This window comes from Salmo salar, chromosome 18 (assembly GCF_965601325.2).
Source record: "Salmo salar chromosome 18, fSalSal1, whole genome shotgun sequence".
NCBI lineage: Eukaryota > Metazoa > Chordata > Actinopteri > Salmoniformes > Salmonidae > Salmo > Salmo salar.
In genome coordinates, this window is record NC_138308.1 from 27,135,941 (window position 1) to 27,151,954 (window position 16,014).

A 16,014-nucleotide genomic window follows, 5' to 3' on the forward strand; every position below is an offset into this window, starting at 1 on the left:
ATTTCTGCCCTAAGGGATCTAGTTTTTTTTAAACTACTGAAATGTGAGATAACTTCTCTAGACAACATCTGTCTGAAATGTTCTATTATCATAATCTTTGGGACCCCTATGGCATGCATACTTGACTTTATTTGTTAGCTTTCCATCTCCTTTCAACTCAGCAAATTGGTGCATTTGATTAACAGATTATGCCTTAATGTCGTGTCATGGTTTCTCAAGGTCCAGATAGAACATTGTGAATTATATGTCTACCAAAGGCATGCTTTCTCGAAGGCTTTTAAATAAAACATTTAAAAAAACATTAGTATAGGCCTCCTTGCCTATATATGTCGACTTTGATGTTTTGTTGTCAGAAAACAAGATATTTTACAATTGAGACTTCTGGCCCTGTGGCGAATGGAATTTACTTTGGATGTCTTACCTTTCACAAAGAAACCTTTGGGTTTAGTCTAATGACACAAAGTTGAATAGCCTGAATGTGCCTACAGCTTCTTCACGTTCACTATAGAATATAGACTCAGAGAAGTCTTTCTTTACTGTAGGTCATTTATCTGTGCAATGGAGTACCACAGTATGAGTCATAATACCCATAACACCTAGTGATCAAACAAGGAACTTGTTCCAATTGTTTTTCCACCATGCATTTTTCCCATAGGGGATTTTAGAAACACTTAAAATAAGGGCTGTTTCGTAAAGACATACCCTGGCTTGACGTTTTGATAACCGTGTAAATCTCTGAAGGACAAGATGACTTTTAGCAATATATTCGCCTGTACTTACACCCCTAAAATGTAACGCTAATTAGCTGCTAAAGTGGCTGTCATAAAGAACTACAAATGCCATGGTGACACATTGGTGCGACTGGCTTCCGGGTTAAGCGAGCAGTGTGTCAAGAAGCAGTGCAGCTTGGTGGGGTCGTGTTTCGCCTCTCGACCTTCGCCTCTCCCGAGTCCGTACGGGAGTTGCAGTGATGGGACAAGACTGTAACTACCAACTGGATACCATGAAATTGGGGAGAAAAAGGGGTAAAAAGTATCAAATAATATACTTTTTTAAATGATAAGAATCTCTGTATTAACTAACGTTAGCAAAATGTAGCAAAATGTCTTTACAATTGACAATTCTTTGAACAATACCTGTTAGCAAAGGTGTCAGATAGAGATGACGTGCAGGAGCTTGCAGGGATTTGTAGTTTTGCATGATGTCGACTTTGACTCTAATTATAATTTTCAGAGTAAATAGAGCTGAATATATTGATAAGTCACCTTGTCCGAGAGAGATTTACATGATTATCAAAAAGTCACACCAGGGTAAGCCTACAGGAAACAAGCTCTAAAGAGAGCATGTTTAAAACATGAGAAAATGAACAGGAAAAGGACCTTCTGTTGTCCATCCATGAGCCTATAATTTGGGCTAACTGATATTAGTCATATTAATAGGTACATAGGGAACATATTCCAGTTTTAGACTGAATATCAGCCCTTGTATAGCTCTCTTTTTTGGTTATTGTGATGTGCTTCAATTAATTAATTTTTTTAAAATACCAGACTTTCACGCTGCACTATCCATGCAGTAAGTTGGCAGCTTCGCAAGGCTGATTTTATTTAGCCAAACGCAAAATGAAAATGTCAACATTTTCCAAACACACATTGTATGAAAGACTGTAAACATGAAATTAAAACTAAACTCAAAAAGAAAAAACAATTCAAGAGGAATGTGTTTATTACATGTCAGACATTCATCTCCTATATGCTTCAATTTTATGTATGATACGCTTCACGCTTCGCCCTCAACATCTCAACAGGTTGCCCATGGAAAGTGGTTTTAATCAATGTCTTAAAGCTTCGATTGGAATATTATGTTGGAACATTAAAGTAGGCCTACCTGCATTTTTAAAAATACAGACAGTTGACAATTCTCCTCCCACTGATTCACCAAACTCATTGGAGTCTTTCAACGGACATAGACATGACCTGGAAAGTTCAAGTATGTGACAAACAATAGGGCAATTACAGTGATTTTACATGAGTTTGCATTTCATTTATTGTAGACTATACTGAACTGGAAAATGATACAGTATGTATTTGTTTCCATAAAATAGTAGAAGGTATAATACATACATCACAATGAGGTTAGCATCAGGAATCATTATAATGTATCAAAGTGATGCTTCTAATACAGAAGATAATGTGGCAAAACATGAGTATGTATTGCCCCATTATGTATTGTCCCTTCATTCGGTCACTTTTTCTACCTAAAAATATCACTCCCATCTTGTGATGTCCATCAACCAAGGGAATAACAGTTACTGAATCAAATATTGAAGTCCTAAGAGCACGAAAGTGAATTCATGGTTTAACGCACACATTTATGGTACAAAAGCAATAGAGCTCTTCCACAATTCTCAAACAGAATAACTTTTCATTTGAACTGGCATACAAAGAAAAAACACAGGCCTACAGTTAATTTCCAACTCATTAGCTTTTCGAAGAATAATACAAAAAATATACAAAGATAGAAAATCAACCTATGGTCAGAATGGATGTCCTGGTTCCATCAAAAATAAATACCATAATATTTTCTCTCTAATATCCCACTTCTATACCTCATGTTCTAAACATCAGGGTCTGCACTGGCTGTACTGTGATTGGACAGGGATGCTTCCAAATCGCTGTGGCGCAGCACCTAAGGCAGTTCTGAAACCTTGTGACGAAGGCATCCCTGCACCCATTCCCAGATTCATCCCTATCCCCATCCCCATCCCCAGCCCAATCCCCGGCCGGGCTAGGTCCTGGTTGAGCATGCTGGTGTAGGGGGAGGCTCCGTAGCTGAGGCCCATGCCGTAAGGCCTGTGAGGCTGGGTGTTTGGGAGCACCACAGGGTGGACATGCCTCCCAGGGGTGTTGAAGGAGAACTCTGGCGGCGGGCTGCTGGGTTTAAACGGGGTAGAGGTGAGACGATTAATGTCCTCTGAGGGTTTGGGGGGAGGGGGCACGAAGCTGGACAGGCCCCCGTAGTCAGAGGGTCTGAGTGTGCCGGCTGGGAGCGCCTCGGCCACGAGGGAAGGCCGGATCCAGTCATCCTTGAAGATCTGAACCGTCAGCGTGGACACGAGGGGGAAGAGGCGGTTGGTCACATGGGCCAGCACCATCTGCTCGTTGGCATCCCGGCGTATTCGGACGTGGACGGAGCCAGCCTGTACACAAAGCCGGTGGAGGAGACAAGGAGTTAAAGAGACAGTCTTTGTTTACTCTATGTCCTCCCTCTCCCTCCCTCTAGTTCTCTCCCTCCCTCCAGTTCACTCTATAACTCCCTCTAGTTCTCTCCCTCCCTCCAGTTCACTCTATAACTCCCTCTAGTTCTCTCCCTCCCTCCAGTTCGCTCCCTCCCTCCAGTTCACTCTATAACTCCCTCTAGTTCTCTCCCTCCCTCTAGTTCACTCTATAACTCCCTCTAGTTCTCTCTATAACTCCCTCTAGTTCTCTCTATAACTCCCTCTAGTTCTCTCCCTCCCTCCAGTTCACTCTATAACTCCCTCTAGTTCTCTCTATAACTCCCTCTAGTTCTCTCTATAACTCCCTCTAGTTCTCTCCCTCCCTCCAGTTCACTCTATAACTCCCTCTAGTTCTCTCCCTCCCTCCAGTTCACTCTATAACTCCCTCTAGTTCTCTCCCTCCCTCTAGTTCGCTCCCTCCCTCCAGTTCACTCTATAACTCCCTCTAGTTCTCTCCCTCCCTCTAGTTCTCTCTATAACTCCCTCTAGTTCTCCCCCTCCCTCCAGTTCACTCTATAACTCCCTCTAGTTCTCTCTATAACTCCCTCTAGTTCTCTCTATAACTCCCTCTAGTTCTCTCTATAACTCCCTCTAGTTCTCTCTATAACTCCCTCTAGTTCTCTCCCTCCCTCCAGTTCTCTCTATAACTCCCTCTAGTTCTCTCCCTCCCTCTAGTTCTCTCCCTCCCTCTAGTTCTCTCCCTCCCTCTAGTTCTCTCCCTCCCTCTAGTTCTCTCCCTCCCTCCAGTTCACTCTATAACTCCCTCTAGTTCTCTCTATAACTCCCTCTAGTTCTCTCCCTCCCTCCAGTTCACTCTATAACTCCCTCTAGTTCTCTCCCTCCCTCTAGTTCTCTCCCTCCCTCCAGTTCACTCTATAACTCCCTCTAGTTCTCTCCCTCCCTCCAGTTCACTCTATAACTCCCTCTAGTTCTCTCCCTCCCTCCAGTTCGCTCCCTCCCTCCAGTTCACTCTATAACTCCCTCTAGTTCTCTCCCTCCCTCTAGTTCACTCTATAACTCCCTCTAGTTCTCTCTATAACTCCCTCTAGTTCTCTCTATAACTCCCTCTAGTTCTCTCCCTCCCTCCAGTTCACTCTATAACTCCCTCTAGTTCTCTCTATAACTCCCTCTAGTTCTCTCTATAACTCCCTCTAGTTCTCTCCCTCCCTCCAGTTCACTCTATAACTCCCTCTAGTTCTCTCCCTCCCTCCAGTTCACTCTATAACTCCCTCTAGTTCTCTCCCTCCCTCTAGTTCGCTCCCTCCCTCCAGTTCACTCTATAACTCCCTCTAGTTCTCTCCCTCCCTCTAGTTCTCTCTATAACTCCCTCTAGTTCTCCCCCTCCCTCCAGTTCACTCTATAACTCCCTCTAGTTCTCTCTATAACTCCCTCTAGTTCTCTCTATAACTCCCTCTAGTTCTCTCTATAACTCCCTCTAGTTCTCTCTATAACTCCCTCTAGTTCTCTCCCTCCCTCCAGTTCTCTCTATAACTCCCTCTAGTTCTCTCCCTCCCTCTAGTTCTCTCCCTCCCTCTAGTTCTCTCCCTCCCTCTAGTTCTCTCCCTCCCTCTAGTTCTCTCCCTCCCTCTAGTTCTCTCCCTCCCTCTAGTTCTCTCCCTCCCTCCAGTTCACTCTATAACTCCCTCTAGTTCTCTCTATAACTCCCTCTAGTTCTCTCCCTCCCTCCAGTTCACTCTATAACTCCCTCTAGTTCTCTCCCTCCCTCTAGTTCTATCCCTCCCTCCAGTTCGCTCTATCCCTCCTTCCAGTTTGCTCTATCCCTCCCTCCAATTCGCCATCTCGCTCGCTCTCTGCCTCCCTCCCTCCAATTCGCCATCTCGCTCGCTCTCTGCCTCCTTCCCTCCAGTTCGCCATCTCGCTCGCTCTCTGCCTCCTTCCCTCCAGTTCGCCATCTCGCTCGCTCTCTGCCTCCTTCCCTCCAGTTCACCATCTCGCTCGCTCTCTGCCTCCTTCCCTCCAGTTCGCCATCTCGCTCGCTCTCTGCCTCCTTCCCTCCAGTTCGCCATCTCGCTCGCTCTCTGCCTCCTTCCCTCCAGTTCGCCATCTCGCTCACTCTCTGCCTCCCTCCTTCCAGTTCACCATCTCGCTCGCTCTCTGCCTCCTTCCCTCCAGTTCGCCATCTCGCTCGCTCTCTGCCTCCTTCCCTCCAGTTCGCCATCTCGCTCGCTCTCTGCCTCCTTCCCTCCAGTTCGCCATCTCGCTCGCTCTCTGCCGCCATCCCTCCAGTTCGCTCTCTGCCTCCCTCCTTCCAGTTCACCATCTCGCTCGCTATCTACCTTCCTCCCTCCAGTTCGCTCCACTCCAGTTCGCTCCCTCCCTTCCACTTCACCCCCTCCCTCCCTCCAGTTCGTTCCCTCCCACCCAACAGTTCTCTACCTCCCCCCCTGCCTCCCACCAAATCGCTCCCTCCCTCCCTCCAGTTCGCCCACTCCCCTCCAGTTCGCCCCAGTTCCCTCCCTCCCTCCAGTTCACCCCTCGCACTAGTTCGCTCCCTCCCAAGATCTCTCGCTCCCTCCAGTTCTCTGCCTCCCTCCCTCCAGTTCTCTGCCTCCCTCCCTCCAGTTCTCTCCATCCCTCCCTCCAGTTCTCCCTCCAGCTCACTCTTTTTGTCCCTCCCTCAAGTTCTCTCCCTCCATCCCCAGTTCTCTCACTCCCTCCCTCCAGCTCACTCTTTCCGTCCCTCCCTCCAGCTCCCTCTCTCCGTCCCTCCCTCCAGCTCACTCTCTCCGTCCCTACCTCCAGCTCACTCTCTCCGTCCCTACCTCCAGCTCACACCCTCTGTCCCTCCCTCCAGCTCACTCTCTCCGTCCCTCCCTCCAGCTCACTCTCTCCGTCCCTCCCTCCAGCTCACTCTCTCCGTCCCTCCCTCCAGCTCACTCTCTCCGTCCCTCCCTCCAGCTCACTCTCTCCGTCCCTACCTCCAGCTCACTCTCTCCGTCCCTCCCTCCAGCTCACACCCTCTGTCCCTCCCTCCAGCTCACTCTCTCCGTCCCTACCTCCAGCTCACTCTCTCCGTCCCTCCCTCCAGCTCACACCCTCTGTCCCTCCCTCCAGCTCACTCTCTCCGTCCCTCCCTCCAGCTCACTCTTTCCGTCCCTCCCTCCAGCTCACTCTCTCCGTCCCTCCCTCCAGCTCACTCTCTCCGTCCCTCCCTCCAGCTCACTCTCTCCGTCCCTCCCTCCAGCTCACTCTCTCCGTCCCTCCCTCCAGCTCACTCTCTCCGTCCCTCCCTCCAGCTCACTCTCTCCGTCCCTCCCTCCAGCTCACTCTCTCCGTCCCTCCCTCCAGCTCACTCTCTCCGTCCCTCCCTCCAGCTCACTCTCTCCGTCCCTCCCTCCAGTTCTCTCCCCCCTCCCCAGTTCTCTCCTTCCCACCAGTTCACTCACTCCCTCCCTCAACCCCAGTTCCCTCCCTCCCTCACTCCCTCCAGGTCTCTGCCTCCCTCCAGATCTCTGCCTCCCACAAGTCCACTCGCTCCCTCCCTCTCTCCAGTTCTCTGCCTCCCTCAAGTTCTATCTATCCACCCCTCCCTCCCCCCTCCAGCTCACTCTTTCCATCCCACCCTCCCACCAGTTCTTTCCCTCCTACCAGTTCTCTCTCTCCCTCCCTCCCACCAGTTCGCTCACTACCTCCCTCAACCCCAGCTCCCTCCAGATCTCTGCCTCCCTCCAGTTCTATCCATCCCTCCCTCACCAGTTCTCTCCCTCCCTCACCAGTTCTCTCTCCGTCCCTCCATCCCTCCCACAAGTTGACTCGCTCCCTCCTTCCTTCCCCAGATCTCTCCCTCCCTCCAGCTCACTCTTTCCGTCCCTCCCTCCTTCCAGTTCTCTACATGCCTCGCTCCCTCCAGTTCGCTACATGCCTCGCTCCCTCCAGTTCTCTACATGCCTCGCTCCCTCCAGTTCGCTACATGCCTCGCTCCCTCCAGTTCGCCCCTCTAGTTCCCTCCCTCCGCCCCTCTAGTGCCCTCCCTCCGCCCCTCTAGTGCCCTCCCTCCGCCCCTCTAGTGCCCTCCCTCCGCCCCGCTATTGCCCTCCCTCCGCCCCTCTAGTGCACTCCCTCCGCCCCTCTAGTGCCCTCCCTCCCCCCTCTAGTGCCCTCCCACTCTACTGGCAGTACCCTAGGGAATACAGTCTGGTGAGAACAGTGTGGCAACTGGGCACAGCAGCAACACTACTGGATAAACTTAGTCCACACAGCAATTAGCACAGCCAAGAAACTGGCCTTTTTATCTATATGACAGAAGTGATGCTGTTATTGCATAATGTTACCATTATATTATGCTGCTTTTAGGCAGAGTGCAAATATGTGTTATTTCATTGAATGAGATTTAACATAGCAGCAGACCAGACAGAATCTGTATTTAATTCCCTAATTCATTCTTACGTGAAGCAACATTTTTAGAGCCACAGACTGAATAATTCACATCTCAGGCGTTTCAATGAAACCAGAATGACTACATTTCTGTCTTTATGCGATATAGCATCTGTCTTCATGCAATATACCATCTGTCTTTATGCGATATACCATTTCTGTCTTTATGCGATATACCATTTCTGTCTTTATGCTATTTACATTTTATGTCCTTATGCTATATACCCTGTATTGAAGTGTGATGTGACTACTGTCTTTTTGTGTGACTACTCAGTGTTTAGAATTGGAATGAAATAACATGGCCTCCTGGAGGCAGGAGACGAGAAGCTCTGTGCTCAGAAAGTTCCCTCACCGACACAGGACTGTTTAATTAAACTGGCATCTGACCTTTGATATCCACAGCATGCTTCTTGGACACAAAGGAATATATGGGACTATGCTTGTTGTAAGGCAATCTTGTACATGATCATATCACCCTAACCCTATCATTTAGAAATAAGCAATGCATTCCTGTCAGTCAAAAACAAGTTGGAGGCAGTTAAAAGTCTTAAATCAACAGAGAAATTGTAACGCATGAGAAACTTGTCCCCTTTTCATTTGAGTGAGCAAATCCTTGCCAATTGTTCGTAAACAACAAGGGGGCCACTAAACTAAATGATGAGGGTGAGTGGCGTTCTCTTTGTGTTCCTGGCATCTGGTGGGGGGAGCCGGCAGAGGAAACAGAGCGTGGTGCATAGCACTGGGAGTCTGCTGGGTACAATGAGGACAACAGTGACAAAACCATGATGACGTACCAGAGAGCCAAAGCCAACCGTCCAGAAGTGCTCGTTACGGACCTCCAGGACCCCCTCCAGAGTGGAGACCTGATGGGGGAGAACATACAGCGTTACACAACGTTACACATGTACAGTGGGATAGAGGCCATGAGGGCAGAGACTGACATCTTCCTATCAACGGTTGTAGGAACCAGTTGACCGTGTAACCAGCCCCAGTCAACTGGCATGGTATGGAAAAACTATAACTAGATCTATTTAGAACATGGATGGGATCCCAATCAGGATAGGATCCCAACAATAGGATCCCAAAGGCGGTAGGGAATCATTGCAAGTTGTTGCACACTGTGAAAAACACTTAACAAATATAAAATATAAAACACAGAGACCAAAACTGGCTACAATGCATGTGGTACAATGTTTTGCTGTCTTCTTTAGGCAGTGCAACCAATAGGACGGGCTTGACCTATAGTAATTGACCTCTTTTCTATGAGGACAACCCTCTGCAAACGCATCACTGAGCGCCATTAGGAGTAAAGATGAGAAGTCCCCATTGTCTACCCACTTTGCTTTCCATAACCATAGCGCAACCATAGGGAAACAGATTTTTTAAAAGTAATTACGTTAAGTAAGGCCTTAAAAAGGGCAGTTGAAAGAATAATAAAGTGTAGACCCCGGCACTACATGATAAAAAGCTGAGGGATGGAGCTGGAGAAATGTAACTACTCTCAAATTCATAGACAGAGCTATAGATGCAAGCACTGACCATCCATGATATCAAAAAGTCATGGTTTTAACCATGTTGAGGCTATATAATGTTTATTTACTTTGTTTACAAACATTGGAGTAAAACAAGGTAATCATTTGGGTTCTGACGGGGTACGACAGTTGAACTAAGCTCATGAGGTTATATTCAAGAATCAAATGGGTACATATCATTCATTTATATGTTTAAAAAAAAAATGGATGAAGCAACAGCAGATTGCTGTTTTAATGAGGAAATAACCTGTTTTCTGTAAACTGTTTGATCACTGTGTAAATATCCCTGTATTATGTAAATAGTTTCTATGTATTATGCATTCCATCTCACATGTCTTATTATTAACATGTATTTCATGTCTAGCTGTAGCATTATATGAACATTCCATTAACCTTGTTATATTGTTATAATTAGGATTACTTCACCAGGGTTGTCCTCATTTGACCTCCCGTCCTGTTTCTAAGGGACAATTTTGGACTGGAAAAACAACAAAGCATTCACCACCCCCTCACCCCCACTTGTTTTGAAAAATACCTGAGGGATGGTGCTGGAGAAGTGCAACCACTCAGATTTGTAGACAGAGCAATACATGCAAGGACTGACCATCCTTGTGATTAAAATGACAATTTATGTTGTATTCCCACACATCTGTAAATGAAAGCAGATGTTACTCAACCCATATCTGAGTGTTCTAAGTCTTACCTCTCTGAGCAATTTGTCAAGCTGACCGATGACATGAGATGGAGTGGTCTAAAGAGGAGAGCACAACGCAAACAGATTTGAGTCACATCAAAACACAGCACACAGTCCAATAAGTCAATTAGTTACTGAGTTAAGTTCCATCAAAGAACATACTCTCTTACAACAAACAGTGCGAGCCAAACAGAATTTGGACCGAACATATCTCACAATCATTCCAAGAGATAAGTGTTGAGTTACAGTACAGCTGTCTGATCCACGTCACATCCTAAAGAGAATTCAACGATCCAGTCCAGTTTAGAGTGTGGACCTGTTTGGATAGCCTACCTGAAGGAGCACCTTCCCGCTGTACACGCTCATGGGATACATGGTGCCAAAGATCATGAGGCCGATGGCCACCGCCGAGGCCGTGTCCACAGCATTGTAATTACTGCAGTCAGAGAGCGCATCAGGTACTTCATAATACTGGTAAGTTATAAAGTTAGGAGCACATACACTATTTGCAGTGCCTTCAGAAAGTATTTATACTCCTTAACCTATTCCACATTTTGTTGTTTCTCACCCATCTACACACAATACCCCAATAATGACAAAGTGGAAACATATTTTTAGAAATTTGTTCAAATGTATTGAAAATGAAACACAGAATTATCTAATTTACACAAGTATTCACACCTCTGAGTCAATACATGTTAGAATCACCTTTGGCAGTGATTACAGCTATGAGTAAGAGCTTTGCACACCTGGATGTACAATATATGCACATTCTGTCAAATTGGTTGTTGATCATTGGTAGTCAGCCATTTTCAAGTCTTGCAATAGATTTTCAAGATGATTTAAATCAAAACTGTAACTAGGCCACTCAGGAACATTCAATGTCGTCTTGGTAAGCAACTCTAGTATTTGGTCTTGTGTTTTAAGCTATTGTCCTGGTGAAAGGTGAATTTGTCTCCCAATGTCTGTTAGAAAGCAGACTGAACCAGGTTTTCCTCTAAGATTTTGCCTGTCCTTAGCTCTATTCTGTTTCTTATAGGTCCTAAGAACTCCCTTGTTTTTGCAGATGACAAGCATATCCATAACATGATGCAGCCACCACTATGCTTGAAAATATGAAGAGTGGTACTCAGTGATGTGTTGGCTTTACCCCAAACATAATACTTTGTATTCAGGACATAAATGTAATTTCTTTGCCACATTTTTTGCAGTTTTACTTTAGTGCCTTATTGCAAACAGGATGCATATTTTGGAATATTTTATTCTATACAGACTTCCTTTTCACTGTCATTTAGGTTAGTTTTGTGGAGTAACTACAATGTTGTTGATCCATCCTCAGTTCTCCCATCACAGCCATTAAACTCTGTTTTATAGACACCTTTGGCCTCATGGTGAAATCCCTGAGCGGTGTCCTTCCTCTCCGGCAACTGAGTTAGGAAGGATGCCTGTATCTTTGTAATCCAAACTGTAATTAATAACTTCAACATGCTCAAAGGGATATTCAATGTCTGCTTTTGTATTTGTTTGACCAATCTACCAATAGGTGGTCTTTTTTGCGAGGCATTGGAAAACCTCCCTGGTCGTTGTGGTTGAATCGGTGTTTGAAATTCACTGATTGACTGAGCGACCTTACAGTTAATTGAATATGTGGGGTACAGAGATGAAGTAGTCATTAAAAAATTATGTTAAACACAAACACAGAGTGAGTCCATGCAACTTATTATGACTTGTTAAGCACATTTTTACTGCTGAACTTATTTACAGTAGACTTGCAATAACAAAGGGGTTGAATAGTTGACAAGACATTTCAGCTTTTCATTTTGATTTCATTTGTAAACATTTTTAAAAACACTAACATTAGGGGTATTGTGTATAGGCCAGTGACACAAAATTTCAATCACTTTTAAAATTGAGGCTGTAGTAACATGACAAAATGTGGAAAAATTCCAGGGGTGTGAATACTTTCTGAAGGCACTGCATGTCAGGAGTTTTCATGGAGGTTGATAACAGGAGGAGGTCACACACAGCAGGCAGACAAGGGCTTTGTGAGAACACATTATTCAGAGTACACATTCTTCCTCATACCCAGTCTCGATTTATAACTTCCCCCGAATCCACTAACTAATGTCATTACACCACTACACTGTGTCGGAGGGGAGGACTTACTTGATCTCAATGAGCATGTAGGTGATGCTGAGTGAGAGAGCTCCGGCCACATTGATTAAGACAAATGGATTCATTCGAGGCAGGAGGACACTGCTGAGGCCAGGGATAATCCCACACAAACTGAAAACATACAAAATAAGATTAGTATACAAAGCCAGCCAACCCTTCAGTTTTGCTCCAAACGCATAAAAAAAGGTGTCTAAACTGGTTAGAGTTACTTTGACAACACATATTACTAAAGGGTAACTGAAGAAATCACACAAACATTCCAGGACAGGGAGCACCTGTAATATACATATCCATCTTAAAAGTGAAAACATTAATATTTCTGAGACTAAGTGATTGTAATCTTCCAAAAATGTGTTATATACATTCAGCACTCACATTTATCCAGTGTGACATCCAGTACTCACATTTAGCCCCGTTTTCTATTTGAAGTGACAGATTTTGGCATAGCATAAGTCCTGATTAGTTAAATACTGAGAAGATACATTTTTTATATATATTCTTGGGACCCAACTCGTCATGTATTATTTTACAGACAGATGGCTGAATTCGTTCTGTGTTTTGGATCAGATATGACATTTTCTGTTTGGAATGTGCTGCACCCTGTTCATAAATGACCAATTTCTGATCTAATTCAAATGGCTTGCTTTCATAATGCCATTGTCATATAAATGGGCATTAAACATTCATGTGTGTTGCTTTTCAGCATGCGACTGAAAGAAATACATTGCTCTCCTTTCCCAATAAAAAAAAAAAAACTGATCCCTATAGTGAATGGAACCCCCTCTTATTACAGCTGTGTTGAGATGAGACAGTGTGCATGGTTTACAGATCAGTCATGTGTGTTTATTCAGAAACGTTAATTCAGTGCATTAGGAGGTGTAGCCTGTCGGAGTAGGCGTGATTATATGATAGGAAGTGACGTCCTGCTCAGACATAGGGGTGCTGTGTCTGACCGCAGAGTGTCTGAGACCATACATCATACTCATCAGCATCAGTAGAGGGCAACGAGTTAATTCACATTAGGCCAGCGCGACGCCCGCCACTCCCGTTTAGCCAGCGCGACGCCCGCCACTCCCGTTTAGCCAGCGCGACGCCGGGCACTTCCGTTTAGCCAGCGCGACGCCCGCCACTCCCGTTTAGCCAGCGCGACGCCCGCCACTCCCGTTTAGCCAGCGCGACGTCCGCCACTCCCGTTTAGCCAGCGCGACGTCGAGCACTTCCGTTTAGCCAGCGCGACGTCGAGCACTCCCATTTATCCCCGTTTTATATTTGAAGCGATGTACACAGGTTTTGGCATATCATTATTTGGAATAGATCATGATTAGATAAATACTGAGAAGATTAATTCTATATACTGTGTTTAAACTGCATCAGTGTCCAACGTCAACATCATAGAAGACATGCAAGGATACTAGTCCTCTGATGTCCAACAAGGACACAATAAACAATAGGCATAATTTTTTTAAGAAAATGCATTAACATAAAGAAGCTTGACCTCCGGTCACTCAATTTGAAGCCAACATTTTTTGGGGGGGAGGGGGTGATGGGTGAGCGGGAAACAGGATTTACAATCCCAATAATCTCTTTATCTCCCCGCTGCAATTATATAATTTGAGTACTTGGGAAACGGTCGTGTGATTCCCTGGCCGCCTGTCTGCACAGTCTGTGCGGACGGCACTGCCTAGAGAGAGAGTAGGAAGGAAAGAGAGAGAGAGTAGGAGGGAGACAGAAGGAGAGAGAACACTGTGTGGATAGAGGGAGCTTTGTTCCAGAGTATGTTTAATCCCACCCACTGGAGACAGAAATTGTGGGATTATGGTGAGACAAACAAACACTTGATATGATGTATGTTGACTATAAATACAGACAAAACGGAGTTGCCCAAATAATAGTACACCATGGACTAGCTCCAAGGGTTATATAATGTCTACCCACCAAACACCAGAAAGGGTAGTGTGGTCCACAGACATGGACTAGCTCCAAGGGTTATATAATGTCTACCCACCAAACACCAGAAAGGGTAGTGTGGTCCACAGACATGCATGACACAATTACGGCAGATAATAAAACGATGAGTAAAAGTCATCCGGGACATTCTGTTCACTGTGCCTTCTACTCAGATCAATCAGAACTTTACTCTGTTGTATATAATAGGTGCTGTTTCCCTAGGTAATCTTTAGTGGGTGGGATTCAGATGAGGCTGGTGGGAGGAGCTATAAGAGGACAGTCTCATTCCAGCCACTATAATGAGCTCATCCTCCTATAGCTCCTCCACCAGCCTCCTCTGGTGGGGTTGTATGTGTCTTTCTCTATTCAGGAGGGAATGTGTCAGAAAGCAACTTCATCATATTTGGGGTTTTATAAATCGATTATGAGACTTCAGTCATGGCCAACTGCACACTCACAGAATCAATCTTATTTAGGCCTAGTTGTGTTTCATAGTGCTACTGGTCTATTCTATGGGATCATGTATGTTTGTAAACATTCTCAGGTTATTATAGCCACGAGGGAACGCCTGCATAAGGAAAGCTAAATAAAGCCGGTCCTGCAATGAGGTAGCGGCTTGTTTCACCTGACCTTAAGCAGCTCATTCACATATCCCATTAGGAGGTTGGGGGAGGGGGGTGTTCTTTTTCAAATGAGTCCTCCAACTCTAAACATGACTCAGCCTTTTGTGATTTTCCACTTCCTGAGTGGGCAGGTTCCATACCGGGGCACCAGCAGAGACCGTAAAGGTGCAAGATGATCTCAACACTGGACTGAAACAAAACCCACCAACATTCATTATTTAGACAAAACAAGTGAGGCGATTCATCATCCTGGAAGATAGTGTATGAGGGGTGGAGAGGAGTTTCACTGCACAGTCTCCAGAGGTGAAGGCCAGGAGCAGGAAGTGGCTGAACTGAGAGCATCCAGCAGGTCTTAACCTCAGGGCGAGGGCGCACAGCACAATATGGTGGAGGTGAAAGGGAAGATAAGAGTTTCACCTCTGACCTCTACAGGTAGGTTTGGCCTGAAGGGGTCATTTTAATCCATGGGAAATGACATGACACAGGCCCTTGCTTCTCATACCTTACAATCATCCCAAGAAGCTCAACCAATTAAGTCAATATTTTTCCCTGACAAAGACACTCTGTAACGTTTTGCTGAAAATACTACACCCCATGTTGTGTATATTTCATTTATCCGTTAACCTCAGTTTAACTGGGACAGACTGCTAGTTACATTACACACACACTGGTGCATCCATCTCCTGAGGGATTCTTGGGAGGGAAACTGTCCACTTGTGGACTAAAGGGAAAAACAAGGAGGATCGAAACAGCAGGATGACTCACTGAAAGGCGATCTTACCTTCGACTTAGGTCTGCGACATGCTCCTGGAGCCAACTGGTGCTGGCAGCTGTTGGGGGGATGGGGAGAGAGAAGACAGAGACAGACGACAGGGGTAAGAGTTAGACACAGGCGGAGAGCATCACTCTAGTAGCCCTTATCTGCAGTCTGTTCCCATACATCTTCCTCCACGGCTGCCGTTGTTGCGGCGGTAACAGAAGCCTGAGTGCTATTTGAGCGGAGCGTGTCCTCTGAGCTGTCCACCCTACAGGATTGCTTACCCTCACAGATGACTGACCAGGGGAGGGCACAGATATGCTTTTAGAGCATCCCACCGCCATCTGGGACGTTTAAACACAAATGGCTATAGCGCAAACCTCTCAGTTTATGTCACAGAAACATAGGCTAGTTTACTGTGGTTTAGGCAGATAAGTGAGAGAGACTAGAAACAAGCCTTAGTAGAAAATGACAATGAGCGCACAAGGCTACATACAGTGATGGCCGAGACCAGCTTAACGTAAATTGAGACAATATAATTTCCCCCTCCCCCCAATACAATATATCATCTAAAAGACAATTCAGAAAGGAAAATATAGTATGTACACTACATGACC

The 16,014-nt window shown here is 45.7% G+C and overlaps 1 protein-coding gene across 1 annotated transcript in view; it reads right to left on the bottom strand.

Annotated features, from left to right (window-relative positions):
* Window positions 1-1,704: 1,704 nt before the first annotated feature.
* Window positions 1,705-16,014, bottom strand: part of LOC106577110 (zinc transporter 6) — a 76,414-nt gene continuing 62,104 nt past the window's right edge. Inside the window, exons 10-15 of the mRNA XM_014154850.2 lie at window positions 15,422-15,470; window positions 12,062-12,181; window positions 10,229-10,331; window positions 9,905-9,952; window positions 8,464-8,532; window positions 1,705-3,196 (exon numbers count right to left, since the gene is read on the bottom strand). Coding sequence (XP_014010325.1) covers window positions 2,621-3,196; window positions 8,464-8,532; window positions 9,905-9,952; window positions 10,229-10,331; window positions 12,062-12,181; window positions 15,422-15,470 — 965 coding nt within the window. The 3' untranslated portion in view covers window positions 1,705-2,620. The remainder of the gene's footprint in view (window positions 3,197-8,463; window positions 8,533-9,904; window positions 9,953-10,228; window positions 10,332-12,061; window positions 12,182-15,421; window positions 15,471-16,014) is intronic.